This window comes from Labeo rohita, chromosome 5, assembly GCF_022985175.1.
Source record: "Labeo rohita strain BAU-BD-2019 chromosome 5, IGBB_LRoh.1.0, whole genome shotgun sequence".
Taxonomy (NCBI): Eukaryota; Metazoa; Chordata; class Actinopteri; order Cypriniformes; family Cyprinidae; genus Labeo; species Labeo rohita.
The window spans coordinates 40,340,054-40,362,121 of NC_066873.1; the positions used below are offsets into that span (position 1 = coordinate 40,340,054).

The 22,068-nt window shown below is 32.2% G+C and overlaps 2 protein-coding genes across 2 annotated transcripts; both read right to left on the bottom strand.

Moving 5' to 3' along the window:
- Window positions 1-5,496: 5,496 nt before the first annotated feature.
- Window positions 5,497-9,899, bottom strand: zgc:112294 (transmembrane protein 17A). Its single transcript, XM_051110553.1, has 4 exons — window positions 9,768-9,899; window positions 8,235-8,341; window positions 6,916-7,029; window positions 5,497-6,040 (listed from the first exon to the last, which is right to left on the bottom strand). Exons 1-4 carry the CDS (start codon window positions 9,895-9,897, stop codon window positions 5,723-5,725), a joined length of 669 nt encoding a protein of 222 aa, XP_050966510.1. The 5' UTR covers window positions 9,898-9,899; the 3' UTR covers window positions 5,497-5,722.
- Window positions 9,900-10,879: 980 nt separating this feature from the next.
- On the bottom strand, window positions 10,880-14,122 carry selenoe (selenoprotein e). Its single transcript, XM_051110554.1, has 4 exons — window positions 13,953-14,122; window positions 12,927-13,003; window positions 12,554-12,632; window positions 10,880-11,189 (listed from the first exon to the last, which is right to left on the bottom strand). The coding sequence occupies exons 1-4, from the start codon at window positions 14,067-14,069 to the stop codon at window positions 11,046-11,048; spliced, it is 417 nt and encodes a 138-aa protein (XP_050966511.1). The 5' UTR covers window positions 14,070-14,122; the 3' UTR covers window positions 10,880-11,045.
- Between the last annotated feature and the right edge of the window lie 7,946 nt (window positions 14,123-22,068).

Genomic DNA, 22,068 nt, shown 5'->3' on the forward strand with positions numbered 1-22,068 from the left:
ACAAAAGACCAGAAAGAGAGCGAGTAGGAACTTGAGAGATGAGATGATAAAATGAGATTTGTTTTTTTTTCTTTGTGGTTTTGTTAACATGCAAGGCATTGATACCCTTATTAGTTCATTGTTTTGAACATATTTAGCTATTCCACATATATTATTCAGTAGTCTCTGTTATAAGAAGGTCACTTCACTGTGGTTTTGGCAGGTGCACTAGACTGACTATGACTGTTTTTTTTGTTTTGTTTTGTTTTGGTTTTTTTTTAAGAAATTTTATATGCTTATGAAGGATGCATTTATTTGAGTGTCATTGACAGGATTGAAGGATTTTCAACAGGCCAATTTAAAAAAAAAAAAAAAAAAAAAAAAAATCTGTTGTAATTGTTAAAACATTAAGAATGCTGTGTACACAAATTCATATTAAAGTGTTTTTTTTTTTTTTTTTCCTCTTGATGAATTGTCTATAGCCTTACAAATGTCATGTGGTGCGACCATGATTTATATTAAAATAAATTTCCTTAACATGCTTAACTTTTTTTTTTTTTTTTTTTTTAGATGTTCTTAGTAATTAAAGTGTTTAGAAACGAAGTATTTGCATTTATTTTAAGTTTTTATAAATAATGATCTCATGTTGTTTTATAATTTCAGAGTTGCCTCCTTCAGTGTATAACTATAGTTAAAAGAGTTATTTTCCCCGTAAATTGCATAAAACTGATAAAAATGTTAAAAATACCATACCATTCACGTAAGCATGCGGTAGCAGAAATTAGATATTTTATTTTATTTTATTTTATTTTATTTTATTTTATTTTATTTTAATACAGCTATTCCCATTATTGGTCGCACCACATGAAGAGTGGTCGCTCCAAATGGTGCAAAGGCTTTATATAATTTTATATAAGTTTGAAGTTACAAACCTGCTTGATGCTTCCATGGGTCATTGGCAAATTGCTCTATGATGCGGAGTCCTATCTTTGAATCGATTTAAAAATAAAAGTCCCAAAATTATAGTTTCTTGGTGGTCGCACCACATGATATTTCATGAGATTGAAATCATCGGAAAAGTTTGTTTGTATAAATACAAATGCTTTGCAGTTTTATACAGGATTACAAAACACTTTGGAAATCATGCCAAATTCACAGAAAATTAAATTTAGGGTAATTTCAAAGATGTTTCCAAAACAAGAGTTAAGGGCTGATGGTCGCACCACATGATATTTTGACACTTTGAATAATAGAAAAATTGCAAATAACTAATCTTTTTTTGAAAAGTTAAAGTGGGTCCTTACAATGAAGAGATACTTCATATGTATGGCATCTTTTTAATGCATTTAAATCCATTTTTAACTGAGAAAATGCTTTGGACAGAAAATGCAATTGGACAGAAAATGTAGGCGTCAGGTCTTTGACCCTTGACCAAAAATGCTGAATTATTTTTATAATTTAAAATAACTGTTTTCTCTTTAAATATTTAAAATGTAACTTATTACTTTGATCAAAGCATTTTCAGCATCATTACTTCAGTCTTCAGTGTCACGTGATTTTTCAGAAATCATTCTAATATGCTGATTTGGTGCTCAGGAAACATTTATTATTATCAATATTGAAAACAGTCATGCCACTTAATATTTTTGTGAAAACCATGTTTTTTTTTCCAGGATTATTTGTTGAATAGAAAGTTCAAAAGAACCACATTTAGTTGGACAAAAGGGTTTTGTAACAATTATTTATTTATATATTTATTTATTGTTTAATTTTAAGATGTTTCACTTTTGGTCTATTTAATGCATCCTTGCTGAATAAAAGAATGTGGTATGTTTTGAATTCTGTTTTGTTACAGATGGCAGCAACCAGCCAACAACAAATAAAGGACGATTAAAAGATTTTAATGTACACCCACTCATGTGTTTAGACCTGAACCGGTGAGCTTAAAGGGAAATAAACATTCCTTTATGAGACCATAAGAGAAGTCTTGCGCCTCTGCAGAATAAAACCCACATCATTTGTCGGTTTGGTTTGCGATTTAGAAACCTCTCTGCTTTTGAAGCACTGCAGCATTTCTAAATGTAAACAAGGATGGAGGAAAATAAAATTATGCTGTGAGAGCAGTTCTCAAAAACCACTGTAAGCCCAACTGCTAGACTCTATCTTCTTAATTGACTGCGTTGCAGATCCAGACAATGTTTAATGCAAATGAAAAACAACACAACACCTGGAGCAACTGCCAACCAGACTGTCTCAGGCTTTAAATGCAGGAAAGAGAGATATTTATGAAAAAAAAAAAAAAAAGATCTGTAAGGAACAATCTGAAATATCATCCATTATGGTGAGTAAACAGAAGAGCTGACAGAAATCATTAGAAATGAAATCAGAGGCGAACTTCTAATCTCGCCAGTGTTTTCGTTAGCATTATAATGTTGTTCCAGCATATGCTGACAGGTCTCCCATCTGTTATAGTAATAATTAGATGTGTATCAGCGTTCTGCACACTGACACAGACTCTCTGTCTCTCCAGGAACTGCCAAATTACTGCTCAAATGTAAGACACAAGTCAATATGGTGCATAAGTTACTTTTATCTTCTTGCTCATGAAAAGCCCCTCAGATCTCCAGAGAGTGTGGTGTGTGTGTTGAACCTCCCACCTAACAGAAATTGTTAAAACAAGCACATCATTTGGCTAATGATCTGTAATAATGAATAATTAATTTGGATAATGTGTACATGAGCCTATGCGCATATATGTAATGCATTATAACCAGTCGTGTTCACACTTGTAAACGCTGTTCTGGTTATTATAGCTTTAAAAACTCTGGTGCATTAAAATGCATGGTTTTATGTATCAGTTCATTCTCGTAATTAATGAATTTTGCTACATTAACTCTTAGCTTTCTGCTTATTATTGTGAAGCTGCTTTATACAGAACAATCTGTACTGTATAAAACTTGACTGTTATAATGGAAAGTGTAATAATTGGAGGTAATAATAAAATGATTGATTGCAAGTAGTTTTGCGAAGATATAATGCATTGCTGCTTGTTTTATGAATACCTTTCTGAAGATCTTCCTAATTATAATGCATTGTGTGCAGGGTTTACATATGTTAGGTGAATTGCAGTCAGTCAGCTGGATATATTTTACAGTTATTACATCATACTTTATTTTTACATTCATTCATAGAGGCGCAGTTCTTCATGTCACACAAATAAGTGTAAGAATAAGTCTGATGTGTACGTTCTCATGGGAGTTTAGGCTGATGAGTCATTCTGTGATTGTGTTCTGCAGCAGTGTGAACTGGGGAGAGAAACAGTCTCACAGTGCCACCATGTGTCTACGTTATATATTGCATCTGCATCATGTATTTTATATATGTGACCCTGGACCACAAAACTAGTCTTAAGTCGCTGGGGTATATTTGTAGCAATAGCCAAAAATACATTGTATGGGTCAAAATTATTGATTTTTCTTTTATGCCAAAAATCATTAGGATATTAAGTAAAGATCATGTTCCATGAAGATATTTTGTAAAATTCCTACTGTAAATATATCAAAACTTAATTTTTAATTAGTAATATGCATTGTTAAAAACTTCATTTGGACAACTTTAAAGGTGATTTTTCTCAGTATTTAAATTTTTGTTTTTGCACCCTCCGATTTCAGATTTTCAAATAGTTGTATCTCGGGCAAATATTACCCTAGCTTATTTATTCAGCTTTCAGATTATTTATAAATCTCATTTTGAAAAATTGACACTTATGACTGGTTTTGTGGTCCAGGGTCACACATATAGTGTAGCACTGATCTATACAAATCTATACTAAATATAAATTCTCTATTATATACAGTGCTACATTTTGTCATTACATCAGTTTATATATTTATGTGTGTGTGTACTGTTATTTATGTGCAGTTTGGGGTGAGTAAGATTCCTTTTTCTATCAAGGCTCCACTTATTTGAGTAAATACAGTGACATCATAAAATATTATTCAAATTTAAAATAGCTGATTTAATTTGAATATATTTTAAAATATTTTTTCATTTCACAGCAAAGCTGTATTTTCAGCATCATTACTTCAGTCTTCAGTGTCGCATGATCCTTCAGAAATCATTCTAATATGCTAGTTTGGTGATCAAGAAAAAAAAATTTTGTTACACTCTAAAAAATGCTGGGTTAAAAACAACCCAACTTGGGTTATTTGGCAACCCAGCACTGGGTAAATATTGGACAAAGCACATACTGGGTTATTTAGACCCAGCAGGTTGGGTTAAATGTTTTTACCAAACATGCTGGATTATTTTAAGTCAACTACTGTTTAAAAATTATATTGCTGGTTTAAAATGGACTGGGACTTATAAAAACACACACAGAATTACTAGAGGCAACAGCAATTAATCAAAAGATGAACATTTATTATTAAGCAAGAACATATGGACAAAATACAAGACAAATGTAATTTATTTGGGTGAATAATGTTACAGCATAGTTTACAATATTATTTTTAAACTTGTTTAACAATCGATTTTTACTGAAATAGCGCTAATTCTCATGCTGTCGAAATCTGAGCCAGTGAAGGGCTGCTGGTCAACCAGCATTAAAAATGACCCAGCAGCTTAGTTACACGAAAAACTACCCAGCACCTGGGTAAAAATATTAAAAATAACCCAGTAAAATGACCCAACGGGCCATTAAAATATAAAATAAAATTAACTTGAAATTAAAAAATAACCCAGCATTTTTTAGAGTGTATTATTATCAGTATGGTAAAAAAAAAATTGTGCTGCCTAATGTTTTTGTGGAAACTGAAATATTTTTCTGGTTTCTGTAACAAATAGAAAGTCCAAAAAAACGGCATATTTTAAACAGAAATCTTATGTAAGATTATAAATGTATTTATTATCACCTTTGATCAATTTTAATAAAATTAATTAATAAAATAAAATTAACTTCTTTCAAAAGAAAAAAATCTAATTGACCCCAAACTTTTGTAGTGCATATATTTTATTTTATTTATTTATTTATTTATTTTTTGCTTGCCTGCTTTATTCTTTGTAGTTGTATCATTTGTGATATTAACAATACACACTCTATTCTATAATACACTTTATTAAGGCCATTTGTGACCAAGCACCTTAAAACCAGTCATAAGGGTCATTTTTTTTTTTTTTTTTTTTTTTTTTTTTTAATTGAGATTTATACATGATCTTAAAGCTGAATAAAAAAGCTTTCCATTGATGTCCATTGTTAGGATAGGAGAATATTTGTCCGAGATACAACTATTTGAAAATCTGGATCTGAGGGTCCAAAAAAATCAAAATATTGAGAAAGTCACCTTTAAAGTTGTCCAAATGAAGTTCTTAGCAATGCATATTACTAATCAAAAATTAACTTAAAATAAATAAACTTTAAATAAATATGGTTAAAAACGTACAAAATATCTTAATGGAATATGACCTTTATGTAACATCCTTATGGTTTTTGCCATTGAAATAGAAATAGATTTTGACCCATACAATGTATTGTTGGCTATTACTAAAAATATGCCCGTGCTACTTAAGACCAGATCCAGGGTCACATATCTGTATAAAAAAGTATGTTAAGTTGTGGCTACAAAAACAAGATTCATTGTTCTTCCTGCTTTTACTGTAGCTATTACAAAAAGTGCACTTATTGATGACAGGTCACACTGGTGGAAGACCAGATTTTTAACCACCAGATATAGGGCATTCTCTGTCAGTGAGGCTGAATATCTCTCACAGGCAGCACACTCCTGCCCCCGTATGGCAGTCCAAACATGGGCAAGGCTTCTGCTGTATGGAGACCCTGGACGGGGCCGAACTGCCTCATGTGAAACTGCTGGGCGAGTTTGCGAGTCATGACGCGCAGGGCGAGAAACGAGGCCAGCAGCTCGCCCAGCAGGAAGGCCAGGTAGAGGGAGTGAATGGCCCGCTCCAGAGGAAGAATGATGGTGTCTTCATCAGTGATGAAGAAGAGGAGGATAGGCAGCTGGAAGAGAAGGGAGATCAGCCAAAATCCAGCCAACTCTGGAACCTAAAGGGAAGAATGAAGAAAGGAAGAATTAAAGTATCATTTAATAATAAACGTTAACGTTTCTTTTAGATTGCTACTAATAAACATTCATTCATTCATACAATATGAATGTGGTTACTACTACTTTGTATTCAAATCATTTGTTTTATTGGTTGTGTAGAGTAGTTTTATTTATTTATTTATTATTTAATTGTTTTATCAGCTGTGGTCACTTATGCTTTATTTTTTAATATTATTATTATATTTGAATTTAATAACTTTTTATCAGCTTTGGTCACTATTTCCATGCTTTATTTATTTGTTTTAATATTATTGTTTTGTTTTGTTTTTGTTTTTGTTTTTTAAAAAAGTTTTATCAGCTGTGGTCAATATTTCCATGCTATTATTATTATTTTTGTTGTTGTTGTTGTTATTATTATTATTATTATTATTATTATTATTAATAATTTATTTTTTATTATTAATTTATATTTAATCATTTGTTTTATCAGCTGTGGTCACTATTTTCATGTTGTTTTTTTTTAATATTATTTTTTTATTTAATGTTTTATCAGCTGCAGTCACCATTTTCATGCTTTTATTTATTTATTTATTTTCTTTAATGATTTATCAGCTGAGGTCACTATTTCCATGCTTTATTATTATTTTTTATTTATATATTATTAATATCTATTTAATAATTTTTATCAGCTCTGGTCATTACTTTTGTGGTTATTTATTTTGTTTATTCAATTTGTTTTATCAGCTGTAGAAACTATTTTTGCGTGTGGTGTTTTTTTTTTTTTTTTTTTTTTTTTTTTTTTTTTTTTTTTTTGGCTCTGTTAGGTCATGAGCAGTGTTGAGACGAGTGATTTCTAACATTTCTTGTGTTTTACCTTCTCTTTGAGATTCCCAACGTAACCAAGATACACCCGCAACACCTCGAATATGCTGATCAGGACCATCCCTGTCACCAGCAGACACTGGTAATACACTGGGAGGTAACAGAACTAAGGAAATGTACAAAGAAATGGAGGTAAGATGAAATATGACCTTAAAAATATCCACAACCATAGTCTGACCTTAAAAAGTACAGCTTATCAAATATTATTACAAGAAGGTCAGCAGGGTTGCAGGGCAGGCAGATCTTAGACATGAAAGATATTAGAAATAATTACAGCAGCATTTCATTGAATTGCTATGCTATTAAAGGTACAATATATAACAGTAGCACTTGAACTTCAGTGTGCGGTTCACAAAGGCAGACCATCACTATGGATACAGGAGCTGGTTTAATGTTTGAACACCCTTTATCTTGCATTGCTGCTAATGGCCTGCCAGCTGCAGCTATTATGAATGTGATGTTCATGCATTCGTTTTAATAATCACTTACAGCAAAGTCACTAAAATGCTCCCCAAAACTGTTTGAAAGTGTTTTCAGTTATTTCAGAACTAATTTGTTATTAACACATAATTTCTCTGGACCTCTTTAGGCTTCTGCATGTTATAGACATAAAAAACGTTTTAAACAATTTAGGTTTATCGTTTCCGTGCGGTCCATTTAAAAAGTTACTTTGTTAGCATTTCAAAAGTTCAGAACAGGGTTATTAGTTGCATTAAACGGAAAAAATAAATAAATAAAAAAAATCAATCATTACTTGAAATAAACATTAACTAAAATATAAAAAAAACCCTTAAAACTTAATTTCAATTTTAATTTAAATATAAAAATTTTAATTAAAATGTTAATTTAAAAGACAGTAACAACTAGTATAAAATTACAATTTACTAAAATTTTAATTAAAGAAAATTAAATTAATTTAAATTAAAGAAAAAAATGAAAATATAACATTTTAATTAAAAATATTAGATGTTTTCATAAACTACAACCATAAAATAAATGTTTCTTTATACTTTGTTTCAGTTTTTTTCAGTGAGTTGTCAAGTAAATAAAACAATAAAATGAAAAAGATTAAATAAAATGAATAACTATGTAGACCTATTTGGGGAAAAAACAAAAAAACTTTTCATTAAAGTAAAAAGAGAAAATGTAAAAATAAAATCTAATTCAAAATATTAACAGAAACTATAATACTGTATCAATGATACTAAAATAACACTGGTTCAGAAGAAATTAAAGTTATTAAAAATAATGTGATCCACATAAAGTAAGGAATTGTTTATTGACATCATGTTTGTTTATAATTGAAATAACCTTTAAGTGCAGCATCAGCACCTCAGAGATCCACCAGAAGGGAAAGTAGAAGATGTTGAAGTAGAGCAGCATCTGCAGCAGGAGATGAGACGAGACCTCAGCACACACTAGAAAGCAGCACAGCGTAGTATGAAAGATCAACACAGTTGGTAAGAACACTTATCCAGGTCTTTAATAGTACTGTTTAATTAAATATAATTCATCACCTGGAGTCAATTGCATACATTAAACAGGTTGAACACTTGAGATATTGAGATAGCAACTATTATAAACACTATAGACAGTGTCCACATCTTCAAAAAGTTAATTATTTTACCAATATAAGAGGGCTCATACAAAATGCATGTTATTATTTTTTTTTTATTTAGTACTGACTTGAATAAGATATTTCACATAAAAGATGTTTACATATAGTCCACAAAAGAAAATAAAAGAAAATTTATAAAAATGACCCTGTTCGAAACTTTTTGAATTTGAAGATCAAATTTAACTTATTTTGTCTTCTGGGAAACATGTAAGTATCTTCTGTAGCTTCTGAAGGGCAGTACTAAATGAAGAAATATGATATTTAGGCAAAATAAGAAAAATGTACACATCTTCATTCTGTTCAAAAGTTTTCACCCCCTGGCTCTTAATGCATTGTGTTTCCCTCTAAAGCATCAGTGAGCATTTGAACCTTCTGTAATAGTTGCATATTGAGTCCCTCAGTTGTCCTCAGTGTGAAAAGATGAATCTCAAAATCATACAGTCATTGTTGGAAAGGGTTCAAATACACAAATATTTTCTCTTGTGGACTATATGTAAATATCTTTTATGTGAAATATCTTATTCAGGTCAGTACTAAATAAAACAATAAAATGCATTTTGTATGATGCCTCTTAATTTGGTAAAATAGTGAACATTTTGCACATTCTGCAAAGTGTGTGTAAACTTTTGACCTTAACTGTATGTAATGTTAATGTAATGTAATGTATGTTTATATTCAATATTTATATTTATATTTATATTTATTATATTATTATTTATATTTATTTAATATTTATATTTACACCTCCTAGGTTGATCAGTGTTTTCTGAAAGTTGAGCACCTCCTTAAAAATAAATGTTTGATAATTTCAGATTGTATTTTTTGTTGTGTTCACAGAAAGTGCCTGTAAAAATGCCAGTACACTCTTAAAAATAAAGGTGCTTCACGATGCCATAGAAGGACTTTTTTTTTTTTTTTTTAAATGGTTCCGTAAAGAACATTTAACATTTTACAAAAGGTTCTTTCTGGCAAAAAAGGTAAGAAAGAGATGGTTCTTTAAAGAACCTTTGACTGAATGGTTCTGTGTGGAACCCAAAATACATTTTCTATAGCATCCCTGTGAAGAACCTTTTAAAGCACCTTTATTTTTAATAGTGTAATGGTGAATTCTAATTTTGCATGATATCAACTTGTATAGTGTGACAAAAACAAAAAGTTTAACAAACACATAACAGCTATAAGACAGGCAGGAAAGGTGTTTGCATTGTTTTTGTCAGAGGTCTCACCTTCATTATCCTGATAAGGGTCCCTGAAGTCACCGCTGTCTCGCGTCCTGTTATTTATAAACACTGAGCCGCTGACGTTAGCCAGACCCACTCTTAGATTCTGAGGGATCGGAGTGTAAAACACAGGCATGCTAGAGACCACATGAAACGCTCATCCACGCTTCTCCACTGTGGTTTGTGTGTGCTTTGAGATTAATTGGAGTCTTCCAAGAGCTAATCGGATTAAATCTGAGGAAACAGATGGAGACTGACAGCAGATTAAAGTGTCACCATTGCCATGGTAACAATAGGAACTATACTTGTTACTACACACAAAAAAGTAAATAAAAAGTAAATTTTTTTTTATATATATATATATATATATATATATATATATATATGTATATATGTATATGTGTGTGTGTGTGTATATATGTATATGTATATGTATATGTGTGTATATATATATATATATATATATATATATATTAACCAGTGGACCTTATTGTAAACTGTAACCTTTATATCCAGTTAGCAAATTGTTTATTGTTTGATTGTTTGAAAAGATAAATCTAACCAATTCTGTGTGTGTGTGTGTGTGTGTGTGTGTGTGTATGTATGTATACATGTATGTATGTGTGTGTGTGTGTATATATATATATATATATATATATGTATGTATGTATGTATGTATGTATATGTGTGTATTTATGTATGTATGTATGTATTTAAGAAAATGTTATTAAAATATATTTGTGCATATTTATTTATTTTTTTTATTTATACAATTTAAGTTGTCTGATATTGTGTTTTTAGAGTTAACTGTAATTGTTGTATTTTTATTTGAGAACCTCATATTAGCATTGTGAATGTTTGAGAGCTGTTTTTATGGTCCAAAGTTTGAATATACTAAATTATAATCAATGAGTTTATTCTTGACAGCTAATTTTGAGGAGGCATTTTGTTTGGAACCTCAAAACTCAACAATTAGGCTTCTCATTTATTCCGACAGTTTCAACGACTTTCCACCTATTTTCTATAATGGCCATCTTTCGGTGGGTTTGTTGTGTAATTGCTTTCGTTTGTGAAAATCAAGTAGGCTCATACATTTTAATGAAACGCATCAAACAAGCCAAAGATGTAAGAAGTTTATTGTAAAATCTCTATGATTAGGACAGCGCTGAGTCAGACTGCCTCCAGCCATCTGTGTGTCGGTCCAGAGTCCGGCCGTCTTTCTGAGCTTTGAGACCCTGGACGTCATTGGCGGCGGGCTGCAGTCCCGGCGCTGACCGGCGGGTGTCACAGTTCGTCCCGAGGCGCTTTTAAAGGGAAATGTTTGAACTCCTCAGGGACCTTCTCGCCTTTCTGTGACCTCTTATAGAAACCCAGAGAGTCCAGCAAGCTGCTGATCTCATCTGCCTTCATCTTCTTCACAGGAACAACCTGAGGTCAGAAAAGTGAAAGATACTAAACAGGCTTGTACAATCTCAGTCATATTACTTCATTACTAGCAACTTGCATTTTTATTATTACTTTTTTTAAAAAATATTTATTGTAGTTTTTATTTAATTTTTTATTTATTTATTTTTTGTTAAATTATTATTATTATTATTATTATTATTATTTTTAAATATTCATTTAACATTTTACATGATTAATTTTAGGGGGTTTTTTTTGGCATTTTTATACTTTATATTTTTACTTTTTAGTTTTTACATCTTTATCATTTTTACATTTTATTGTTATATAATTATAGTTTTTAATTTTCTGAAATGTATGTATTTAACATTTTACATTGTCTTTTTTTACACTTTTATAGTTTCGGCATTTTAAGTTTTTGCGTTTTATATTTTAGTTTTTGCGTCTTTATAGTTTGTACATTTTTTTGTTATAAATTGTAGTTTTTAATGTTGTTTGATATTTGTTCTTTTTTTTTTACTTTAAAAGTTCTTAATTTTTTTCTGAAATGTTTATTAAACATTTTACATTATTTTAGTTTTTTACACTTAACATTTTAGTTTTTGCATTTTATATTTTAGTTTTTACGTCTTTATATTTTGTACATCTTATTGTTATATATTATAGTTTTTAATTTTTTACATTTTTTGATTTTGTTAATTTAGTTCAGTTTTTTACTTTAAAAGTTCTTACATTTATTTTTTGAAATATATATTTTTTTAGTTTTTTTTACACATCATTTTGGCATTTTTATAGCTTTTTTCATTTCATATTTTTAATTTTCACTTTTTTTTTTAGTTATATTTGTTCTATTTTTAAAAGTTATAGTCTTATTTTCTGAAAATGTTAAACATTTTATATTTTTAAATTTTCACTTTTTATAGTTATATTCGTTCAGTGTTTGCTTTAAAAATTATGTTCTTATGTTTAGTTTTCAACTTTTTACATTTAAGCTTTTACTTTTATGTTACTTTTTATTATAGTTTTCGTTTTTTAGATTCTTTTCCGCTTTTATAGTTCTTTATATTTTTTCAGTTTTTACTTTAAAATTTATATTCTTGTATATTTCTTAATAGCTTTTAGGTGTTTTGCTATAAACCCATACTGTATTTTTTTTTTTTTTTTTTTTTTTTTTTTTTACACCTTCAATTATTTAAAAATAATCACTATATTTAGCATTTATATTTTTCTTTTTTTAACAAACCTGTCAGGTTTGATTTTTATTTTTATTTTTTCTGTGTGCTGCTCTTACAACAAGTAAGTAAAAAACATCTTTTTCTAAAGCAAGTAACAAATACATTAAACACAGCAATTACACAACAACACTTGGAAAATCACACAGTCTTTACCTTCACTTCCTCATCCTTATCGTTGTAGAAGATCAAGCGTGGGTTTTTCTCCTCTGATGAATCGTACTCCAGGTTGTGACTTTAAACAGCGGGTTAAGGTTAACGGCACCAGGCAAATGACCTCTGAGGCCATGAAGCGCATGACTCCGGCCCATGAGTGTTTAAACATATGGCAGCACAGAAAGTGGCACTGTGGGCCTGTAAAGATTTCATTAACATTTACGTCCCTGTCAAATGCTGTTTTACCACAACCACTTGGAAGAAATATGGAGGATATTTTTAAACATTCTTTTCAAAAGTCTGTAGCACTAAACTGCAAACATAGGAATTACAAGAAAATTAGAGTGAATTTCAAAGGTATTTGTCAGGATACTACAATGCCAAGCGCTCCATCAGGAACTTGTAGAGCTCTGGCATCTTCTTTATGGATCATCCTACTACACTGGGAGCCTGGGAAGGGAATGTAGAGAGATTAACAATTGGCAAAACACTGAAAACAACTTTATTCTTTGTCATCGGTTGTTCTGCAAAGTCTTGACATTGTAGCTTATACAGCATTTTGAAAAGAGTTTTTAATGTATGTACTTAATTAAACAACGTTTAGTACTGTTCAAAAGTTTTCATATAAATTAATTACTTCCTTCAGCAAGGATGCATTAAATTACTGAAGCTTGTTTCAGCCATGGGATGAAAAAATAAAATGGGTACTTGCGACTTATCTCCAAAACTCAGACTCCAGAATTGCAAGAAATAAGTCTGAATTGTGAGATGGAAGTCAGAGCTACATTTCAATTATTATTTTATTTATTTATATATATTTTTTTTAATTTTGTGGCCAGCAGAAAACAAATAAACAAACAAAAAAACGTATGTGCAAATAATATATTTGTGAAATGGGCTTCCATTTTAAATTGATCAGTAATTGTAGAGACACCTACAATGTTATTAAACATTATGAATATTTATTCATATTTTAAAAATTATATTAATCAAATAATCCTGAAAAATGTTCTGAAGAATCATGTGACACTGAAGACTTGATTAATGATGCTTTGCATCACAGGAATAAATTATATTTGAAAATATATTACAATATAAGACAGCTATTTTAAAGCAAAATAATATTTCACATTATTACTGTTTCTCCTATCAAATATATCTAATTATCTTATGTTCTCCATCCTTTCAAAAAAAAAAAAAAAAAAACCTTACTGACCCAAAGCTATCAATTGGTAATGTATGTGTTTCAGTTGCCCAAAAATGCTACAAATATATATTTTAATCTCATTAGCTTCTATATAGTTTGTTGCACTCATGTGCCACATCATTGGACCATGAAAATTACATTTTAGAGCAAAACCCCTTGCAAATATCAAGCGATCATGTATTGAGCACTCACCAACATTTTTCCTCTGGCTATAACAAGCTTTTCCTTCTCAATGCTGCTTTCTGAAACATTTTCAGCAGTTCTCCCTGTGGCACACAGAGTCAGAAGGGCCACCAGTGTGAGCCACATACTGCACTTGGTATGGGAGACCTCACCCTATCCAAAAAGATTGAGGTCCTTTGGTGAAATGAGGGTCAATACAGTAGATATGTATTGGCTGATAGGTATCCGCCGCCATGTGGCGGAGTCTGATTGGTCGATTTGTTGGGTTTTGTTTCAGGGGAATTGGATAAAAAGCTTAGTATGGGGAAATGATTATTTAAAATCTACTCATTCATACCAAAAGAGACTTAAAGCTGATATTTGTTTAATAAAGTCAAATGTTTTCTGAAGTTTGTTGTATTTTAATGGTTCTTTTTTTTTTCTCGATATGAAGGAGCTGAGGCCACAGAGCAGCTGCGTCTGTGTCGGATTCTCCCACAGTCTGCTGATGAATAACCAGCGAGGTCAGAACACAACAGCTGCTGTTTGAATAACGCTCTGATGAAGCCGTGTTAACAGTTAGTCTATTAAATTCTTCTTTGAATTCATAGTGCTCCTTCATTTTAATAACAATACCGTTATCAAATAACGTCTTTCTGAGGTGACACATAATGTAGAAGAGATTGAGTTGATGAGAGATGATTCAGTTATAATTGTTACACAACTGTACTAAAAAAAAGTACTTAAAAAAAACCCTTCATTTATGTTTAACAATTGAGTTAATTTAATGGGCTTACATATGGCTGTGTTTTACCACAATTCAGTAATTATTAGTCGTTTTTATTTTTATTTTATCATTATTATTGTGGTGTTACAGCAACAGGTAGTAACTTCAATAAAGGCCATTTTAGCTCATTTACAAAGTGAAATATTAAATACTAATTAATAGATTTTTATTTTCATAATATTCTACATTTGTCAAAAACAATATATGAAATGCAAATAGAAACATTTAGAATTTTCTAGAAACACTTTTATTAAAATGTATTAATTTGCGACATTTTATATATATATATATAAAATCAGCTCTGCAAAAATCATCCTGTTCTCGTCAAGGCTGCTTTAAATGTTAATGAGCTCTGCTCGCCCCGCCCCTCTCTTCTCTCTGTGGAGTGACGTGCCTGTTTACTTTAGCCGCATTTAGCAGTGTTTAGCTGCTAAACTTGCTAACTAGCACATTATTAGAAAAGGTGAATGCAGAGATTCATAAAAAAAAAAACCTTATACTCACTTCTGCTGTAAGTGAAGCTGGATCACGAATGATTTGTGTGAACATAGACACATTTATGTAGATCGGGAGGCGCATTCCCTTCAGAAACAAACTTAATCCACTGCATCTGTTGGGTACTCGGATGTCGGGAGTAAATCACGACCACTATGTTCATTATTACATCCAGCAACACAACACGTCAATCGCTGAATCTGAGATATTCTTGTCTAACTTACATCCCTGCTTCAGCATTGAAACAATGGTGGTTGGACTGTGACAGCTGATCTAAGGTCAGACGCTCATGTCAATCAACTATCGTGGAAGCGGCCTCTGTCTGTATGTCTGAGAATGGCTTGATTTGAAAAAGGGTATATTATTTTTACAGATGAATTAAAAACCACTGCATGGATTTTTATTATTATAGGGTATGTGTACATACACTGCCAACACACATAAATGTTCAAACAACATGAAAAAGTGAACTGCAGGTCATTCGGATTTGAAGGATCCCTTCTTCCAACTGCTGTTTTGAGATCTCTCCATAGGTGTTCTATGGGATTCAGATCTGGACTCATTGCTGGCCATTTCAGAACTCTCCAGCACTTTGTTTGTAACCATTTCTGAGTGCTTTTTGAAATGTGTTTCAGGTCATTGTTCTGCTGGAAGACCCATGACCTCTGGTGGAGACGCAGCTTTCTGACACTGGCCACTATGTTGCGCCCCAAAATTCTTTGGTAGTCATCAGATTTCATGATACCATTCACACAGTCAAGGCATCCAGTGCAAGAAGCAGCAAAGCAACCCCAAAACATCTCCACCATGTTTTACTGTATAAATGAAGGCCTCATTTATTTTTCTCTAAACAGTGGCATGATGTTCTTTACCAAAAAGCTCTACTTTTGTCTCATCTGTCCACAGTACATTCTCCCAGAAGGATTGTGGTTTTGTCACACAAGTTTTGGCAAACTCCAGTCTTGCTTTTTTATGCCTTTGTGTCAGCAGTGGTGTCCTCTTGGGTCTCCTACCATAGCGTCCCTTTTCGACGGATAGTGTGAGCTGACACTGTTGTACCCTTTGTCTGCAGATCAGCTTGAATTTGTTTGGAAGTTAATCAGGGTTCTTTATCCACCATTTGAACAATTCTTCGTTGTAATTTTTCATTCATTTTGCTCTTCTGTCCACGTCCAGGGAGGTTAACTACAGTGCCGTGGGCTGTAAACCTCTTGATGATATTGCGCACAGTGGGCACAGGAACTTTAATTTCTCTGGAGATGGACTTGTAGCCTTGAGATTGTCCATGTTTTTCCACATTTTTTTTTTCTCTCTCAAATTCACAGACAACTCTTTACACTACTTTCTTTTCTCTATGCTCATTGTGACACACAACACAAAGGCTGAGGAGTCAATTTTTCTCCATTTTAACTAGTTGCAAGTGTGATTACTATATTGCCCACACCTGTTACTTGCCACAGGTGTCTAAATACAAATTACACAAGCACTGCATGCTTTAAAAGCAATTATTTCTTACAATTTTGACAAGGTGCCAATAATTTTGTCCAGTCCATTTTTGAGTTCTGTTTGAAATTTTAAGTTTGACTTTTCTTCTCTGTTTTTTTTTTTTTTTGTGTTGTTCTAGTGCAAACAAAAACAATAAGCAATTTTTTGTGGATTTTTCAGTACAATAAAATATATTATTATTTGTAAATAATCATATAATGAGTAAACAATACTTTGTTTTTCTGTTATTGTGACTGGAAATGAATCCTGTAAAATGTAACTTTATGGTTGCAGATTGTTCAGTTTGTGTTGATATACATGCTGCAAAATTAATATTATACAGAAATGCTTTAATATTAAATATATATATAAAAAAATCCTAATTGTAAAAATTCAAGCTCATCTCTTCTAGTTTTTTTAGAATTTATTCTCTATTTTACTTTTTATTGACAAATTCACAAGCGTTTGGACACGTTACAGGATGACCCGGGGTCGAGGCAGTGCACATGAGGACGTCTAATGTCAACTTTTCCTTCTACACTTCTGGTATGGTCTGTGTATTTACATACAGTAGCAAACTATATACATACTGAATTGAATGACTTTTCTATGGGTGTATTCAGTTACACTGCACTTGCATAATACCATTCATTCTTAAAGGGAGGAGTGCGTTGATTTTAGGTCACCTTTAGAGGGCGACCATGCTACAGGATAGACTTTTTGGCAGTGTTTTGGATAAAAGCACTTCCAAAACTCTTGCCACAGACAATTATGTTTCCAATGAAAATAAACCATTCTCCATAGGAATGCAGCAGTGAAACCATCACGCTCTATCATCCACAGGCCGAGCTGGGGCCCCGTCTGTCTGTCTGTCTGTCTCTACAGTTGTGGCCAGGCGCTGATGTGTCAGATGACACAGTCGTCTCCCTCTAAAAAGACCCATATTTCCTCTCTGGACCTGAAAAGCATAATATCTGCAGGCGACACATTAAACCCTGTGTAATTCTGCGAAGATGTGACTAAGCGGTCAGTCTGAGACGTGAGCTTCAACACGACTGTTGTCCTAGAGGACTGTTTTCTTGCTTAAACATTGTTCAGGAAATTTAATAAGGAGTTTTTAGACATATTTCATTCAATTATCCACATCGTCTCAGATGTTTCTCCTAAATCCCAGAGGAGAAATAAAATAAGACACATATGGGATGATTCTTAACATGTAGTAGACGTATAGAGCCATTAAATGTACATCTTTTAAGAGGTCTAAGGGTTTAGTAGGAACATCCAGCCTCAGCCTCTGTAGTTGTTTCAGCAACAGTATTATAGTCATTTGTGTCAGAGGTACAAATGAGAACATGCAAACCTTTATTACGAGGCTGCGATAAGTCCAGTCTGTCACAAATTGCTAGTAAAAAAAAAAAAAAAAAAAAAAAAAACTTTTTGTATCTGAAAAATATTGATATATTTTTCATTGTTTACATCAGATTTTGCCTGTAAAATTTATCTTTGTCCAAGGAATTCTGTAATCTGAGCGCCGTTTATGTTATTAAAATGTATCTGATGTTATACATTTAGGCTCTCACAAACAAAATGAGCTTGGTCTGATATATTCTGAAATTAATTGGTTCTCCTGGAAAGAGAGAGAGAGAAAAAAAGATCTTTTGAGTTGATTACTTGTTATTTTAGTTCAAACTCTTATGAACTTCACATGTGCTTCACAGAATCTGTGTCAGTGCATACTGATGTCTGGAAAACTGGAGATGTTTTGTCTGGATATATGTTTGGTCTTTTCCAAATTTGACAGAAAATTGATTTTTAAAGCCTTAAAGTTAACGTTATACGCAAGTGATATAATCTAATGATTGATGGACAGGTGAGTCCAAAACAACATTGGACCCCATTGATTTTTACTGTATGGGCAAAAAAGACATTTCTCAGAATATTTCTCTTGTTTTCCACAGAATACAGAAAGTCAAGAAGTCATGAAAGAATGACATGAGGGTGAGTAAATGATGACATACTGTTAATTTCATTAGGCAAACTATCCATTTTTTGCACAAGCATGTCAGAGTAGAGAAGTAGAAAAAAAAAATCCCATGATATTTACTAGACTTTCAGCAATATTTGTAGAAATAGCCAATAATACATCGTCAAAATGACCAATTTTTGTTTTATGCCAAAAAACATTAGGATATCAAGCAAAGATCATGTTTCATGAAGATATTTTGTAATTTCCTACTGTAAATATATTAAAACTGAATTTTCGATTAGTAATATCCATTGCTAAGAACTTTATTTGGACAACTTGGAAGGTGATTTTCTCAATAATTTGATCTGAATTATTTGAGCTTTCGGATGAAGATTGCTCTCAAAAAATTGACCCTTATGACTGGTTTTGTTTTTCCTGGGTCACGTATTATGTAGACAAATTACTTCTCAAGCATCATACTTGATACTCACATTTTAACATGATTTTTCTTTAAAAAAAAGAAAAAGAAAAATGTGTTTGGATAATCAAGTAAACCTAAGATGCTTCAGTCTTACATTTCCTTTATAAAATCAGTAAAGATTTTCACAGTAAAAAGACTCATGAACCTCAGCCTGCAAGGGGATGTTTTTAAAATGATCCCATAAAGCCTTTTACTTGCTAAAAGGGTATGAACTATCAATCAAATGACAAAAGGCATATAGTAGATTGTAGTAGGTTGTTTGGTTCATATTGAGTATCAAATATGATACAGTAGGTTTTATAGGGTTAAATCATGTGAATAAAAACAGAAGTTTGCTATGAGTTTTGTCTTAAAACTCAGACACACAGACGAGTATCAGTCACACGCCTCTGGCTAAACATCAAAAAGCTTTTTTACGAGCTCTTCCGTTCTCTCTCCTAAAAGAAAGCGCCACCATCCCTGTACACACGTCGACACACACGTAAGATCTGCTGCACACATACACAAACGCACACACATGCATTACTGCCATCCGTTTCCCAGCATGCTGTTCTCCAGCAGCACACATAATGAGCAGGAGCCATTTCCTCCACCGGATCCTTTGGGCTCTCATCCTCTCCTCTCGTTTTATTTTTTTCCTTTTCTCTTCCCCCTCCCTCTCCGTTGTTTTTCTCCACACTCAGCATTTAGGTAGTGCTTCCCCCTGTTTCCAAAACAAGCATCGTTTGATCCTGGACGTCTGGATCCTCAGGGCATAGACTCACACACACGCTCATATTTTGTTTCCAACTTTCATCACCAAAAAATGATGGCGATTGTTTATTTTTGGCAAGGCAGACTCGGTTAACCCATGATTTTAGGTTTCTCTTGCTCTGTTGAAAATAAAGGTTCCATACGGGGGTTTTCACAGCCATAGAAAAACCTTTTTTGGTTCCACAGAGAACCAGAAAAAGAACTATTTTTTTCTTAGTGTAAAGAACATTTTAAAAATTGATAAACCTTTTGTGGCATGGAAAGGTTCCACACTTTAAAATAAAGCTTCCAAAACTATTTTTGGTTCCCCAAAGAGCCTTTCAGGCGACAGTTCTTAAAAGAACCATTTTTCTTAGTGTAAAGAACATTTTAAAATTCTAAATAAACTGGAAATGTTCTATGGATGTTAAAAGTTCTACATGGAACCATTAATGCCAATAAAGAACCTTTATATTCAAGAGTGGCTTTCAAATCTGATTAGAAGTTCTAACCTCTGGAGTATAGGATTATGGGAATTTCAGGTCAGGTTTATATATTTAGATTTTGAGGATAGATTTGCAGCAGCAGCGGCGGTGGTGGTGACATCATGAGGTTGAATGCGAACTGGCTTGAGGTGAATGGCTGAAACCGATTGCCTGTGAGATAATGGAGGGACTGCAGAGAAGGAGAGGAGTGTGGATTGCCACCATTGCAGATCTGCTGTTGTGCTCTAATCCAACTCTCCTAATGAAAACCATATGCTCTGTGAAATGGCTGAGACTCAGAAAGAGAGAGAGAGAGAGATGGAGAGAGTGAAGAGGGGGTGTGAAAGAGGAACAGGATGCAGACGCAGCTTTAAAGATACTGACACGTTTTAATGAATCCAGACTGCGGCTCTCTGAGATATTCTGAGAAGCGCATGGAGATTACAAGTGTACCTCTAGGAGAAAAAGCTTTGCGTGTCTTCTGTGTCTTGATTAAAGTTTTTTACTATAACTTTTTTATGGTGTTTTTTTTTTTTTTTTGAGTTTGGAGTGAATTTCATTATTTCTTTCTTTCTTTCTTTCTTTCTTTCTTTCATAGTGATCAAAGAGTGCAAAGTGATCAAGATGACAGCGTAAAACCCTAAAATAATCCTAATCTTAAAATAGTTTTTTTTTTATTTTGTGCATATTTTCAGTGAGATACAGTAAACTCACAATTCTGACTTTTTTTTTTCTCAGAATTAGTTGATGTAAAGTTGCAATTGCAAGTTATAAAGTCAGAATTGTGAGATGAACTCAGAGGGTTTTTTTTCATTTGAGATATAAACTCACAATTCATACTTTCTTCTTAGAATTGCGTGATACAAACTCGCAGTTCTGATTTTTTTTTTTTCTCATTTTGTGATATAAAGTTGCAGTTGCAAGTTATAAAGTCAGAATTCTGTGATGCAAACTTGCAGTTGCGAGTTATAAAGTCAGAATTGCGATATATAAACTCACAATTCAGACTTCTTTTTTCCAGAATTGAGAAATAAACTCCCAATTTAGCCTTTTTTTTTTTTTTTCCCCCAGAATTGTGAGATATAAACACAATTCTGACTTTTGTTCCCACTTTATATTAAGTGGCCTTAACTACTATGTACTTACATTGAAATTAATCATTTGATACAATGCACTTATTGTGTACATACATGTATTTACATTGTACTTAGATTTAAAAAATGTCTGCATGTAATTACCTCTGTAATTAATTTCTGTAATGACATTTATAATTACACTGTTGATCATCCCTTACACCTTAACCTACCCTTAAACCTACCCATACCACCAAACCTCTTAAACTTACCCATATCCCACCTCAATAGCGGCAAAAGTGTTTTGCAATACAATATGACCACATTAAGTATATTGTACTTATTTTTTGATGTAAGTATATAGTAGTTAAGGCCACTTAATATAAAGTGGGACAATTCTGATTTTTGTCCCACAGAATTGCATGATATACAGTCATAATAAACTCAATTCTGACTTTTTTTTCTCAGAATTGAGATATGAACTCACAATTCAGGCTTTTTTTTTTCTTTAGAATTGTAAGTTATAAACACAATTCTGACTCTTTTTTTCTTAGAATTGTGATACAAACTTGCAATTCTGATTTTCTTCCCCTCAGAATTGCATAATATAATGTCGCAATAAACTCTCAATTCTGACTTTTT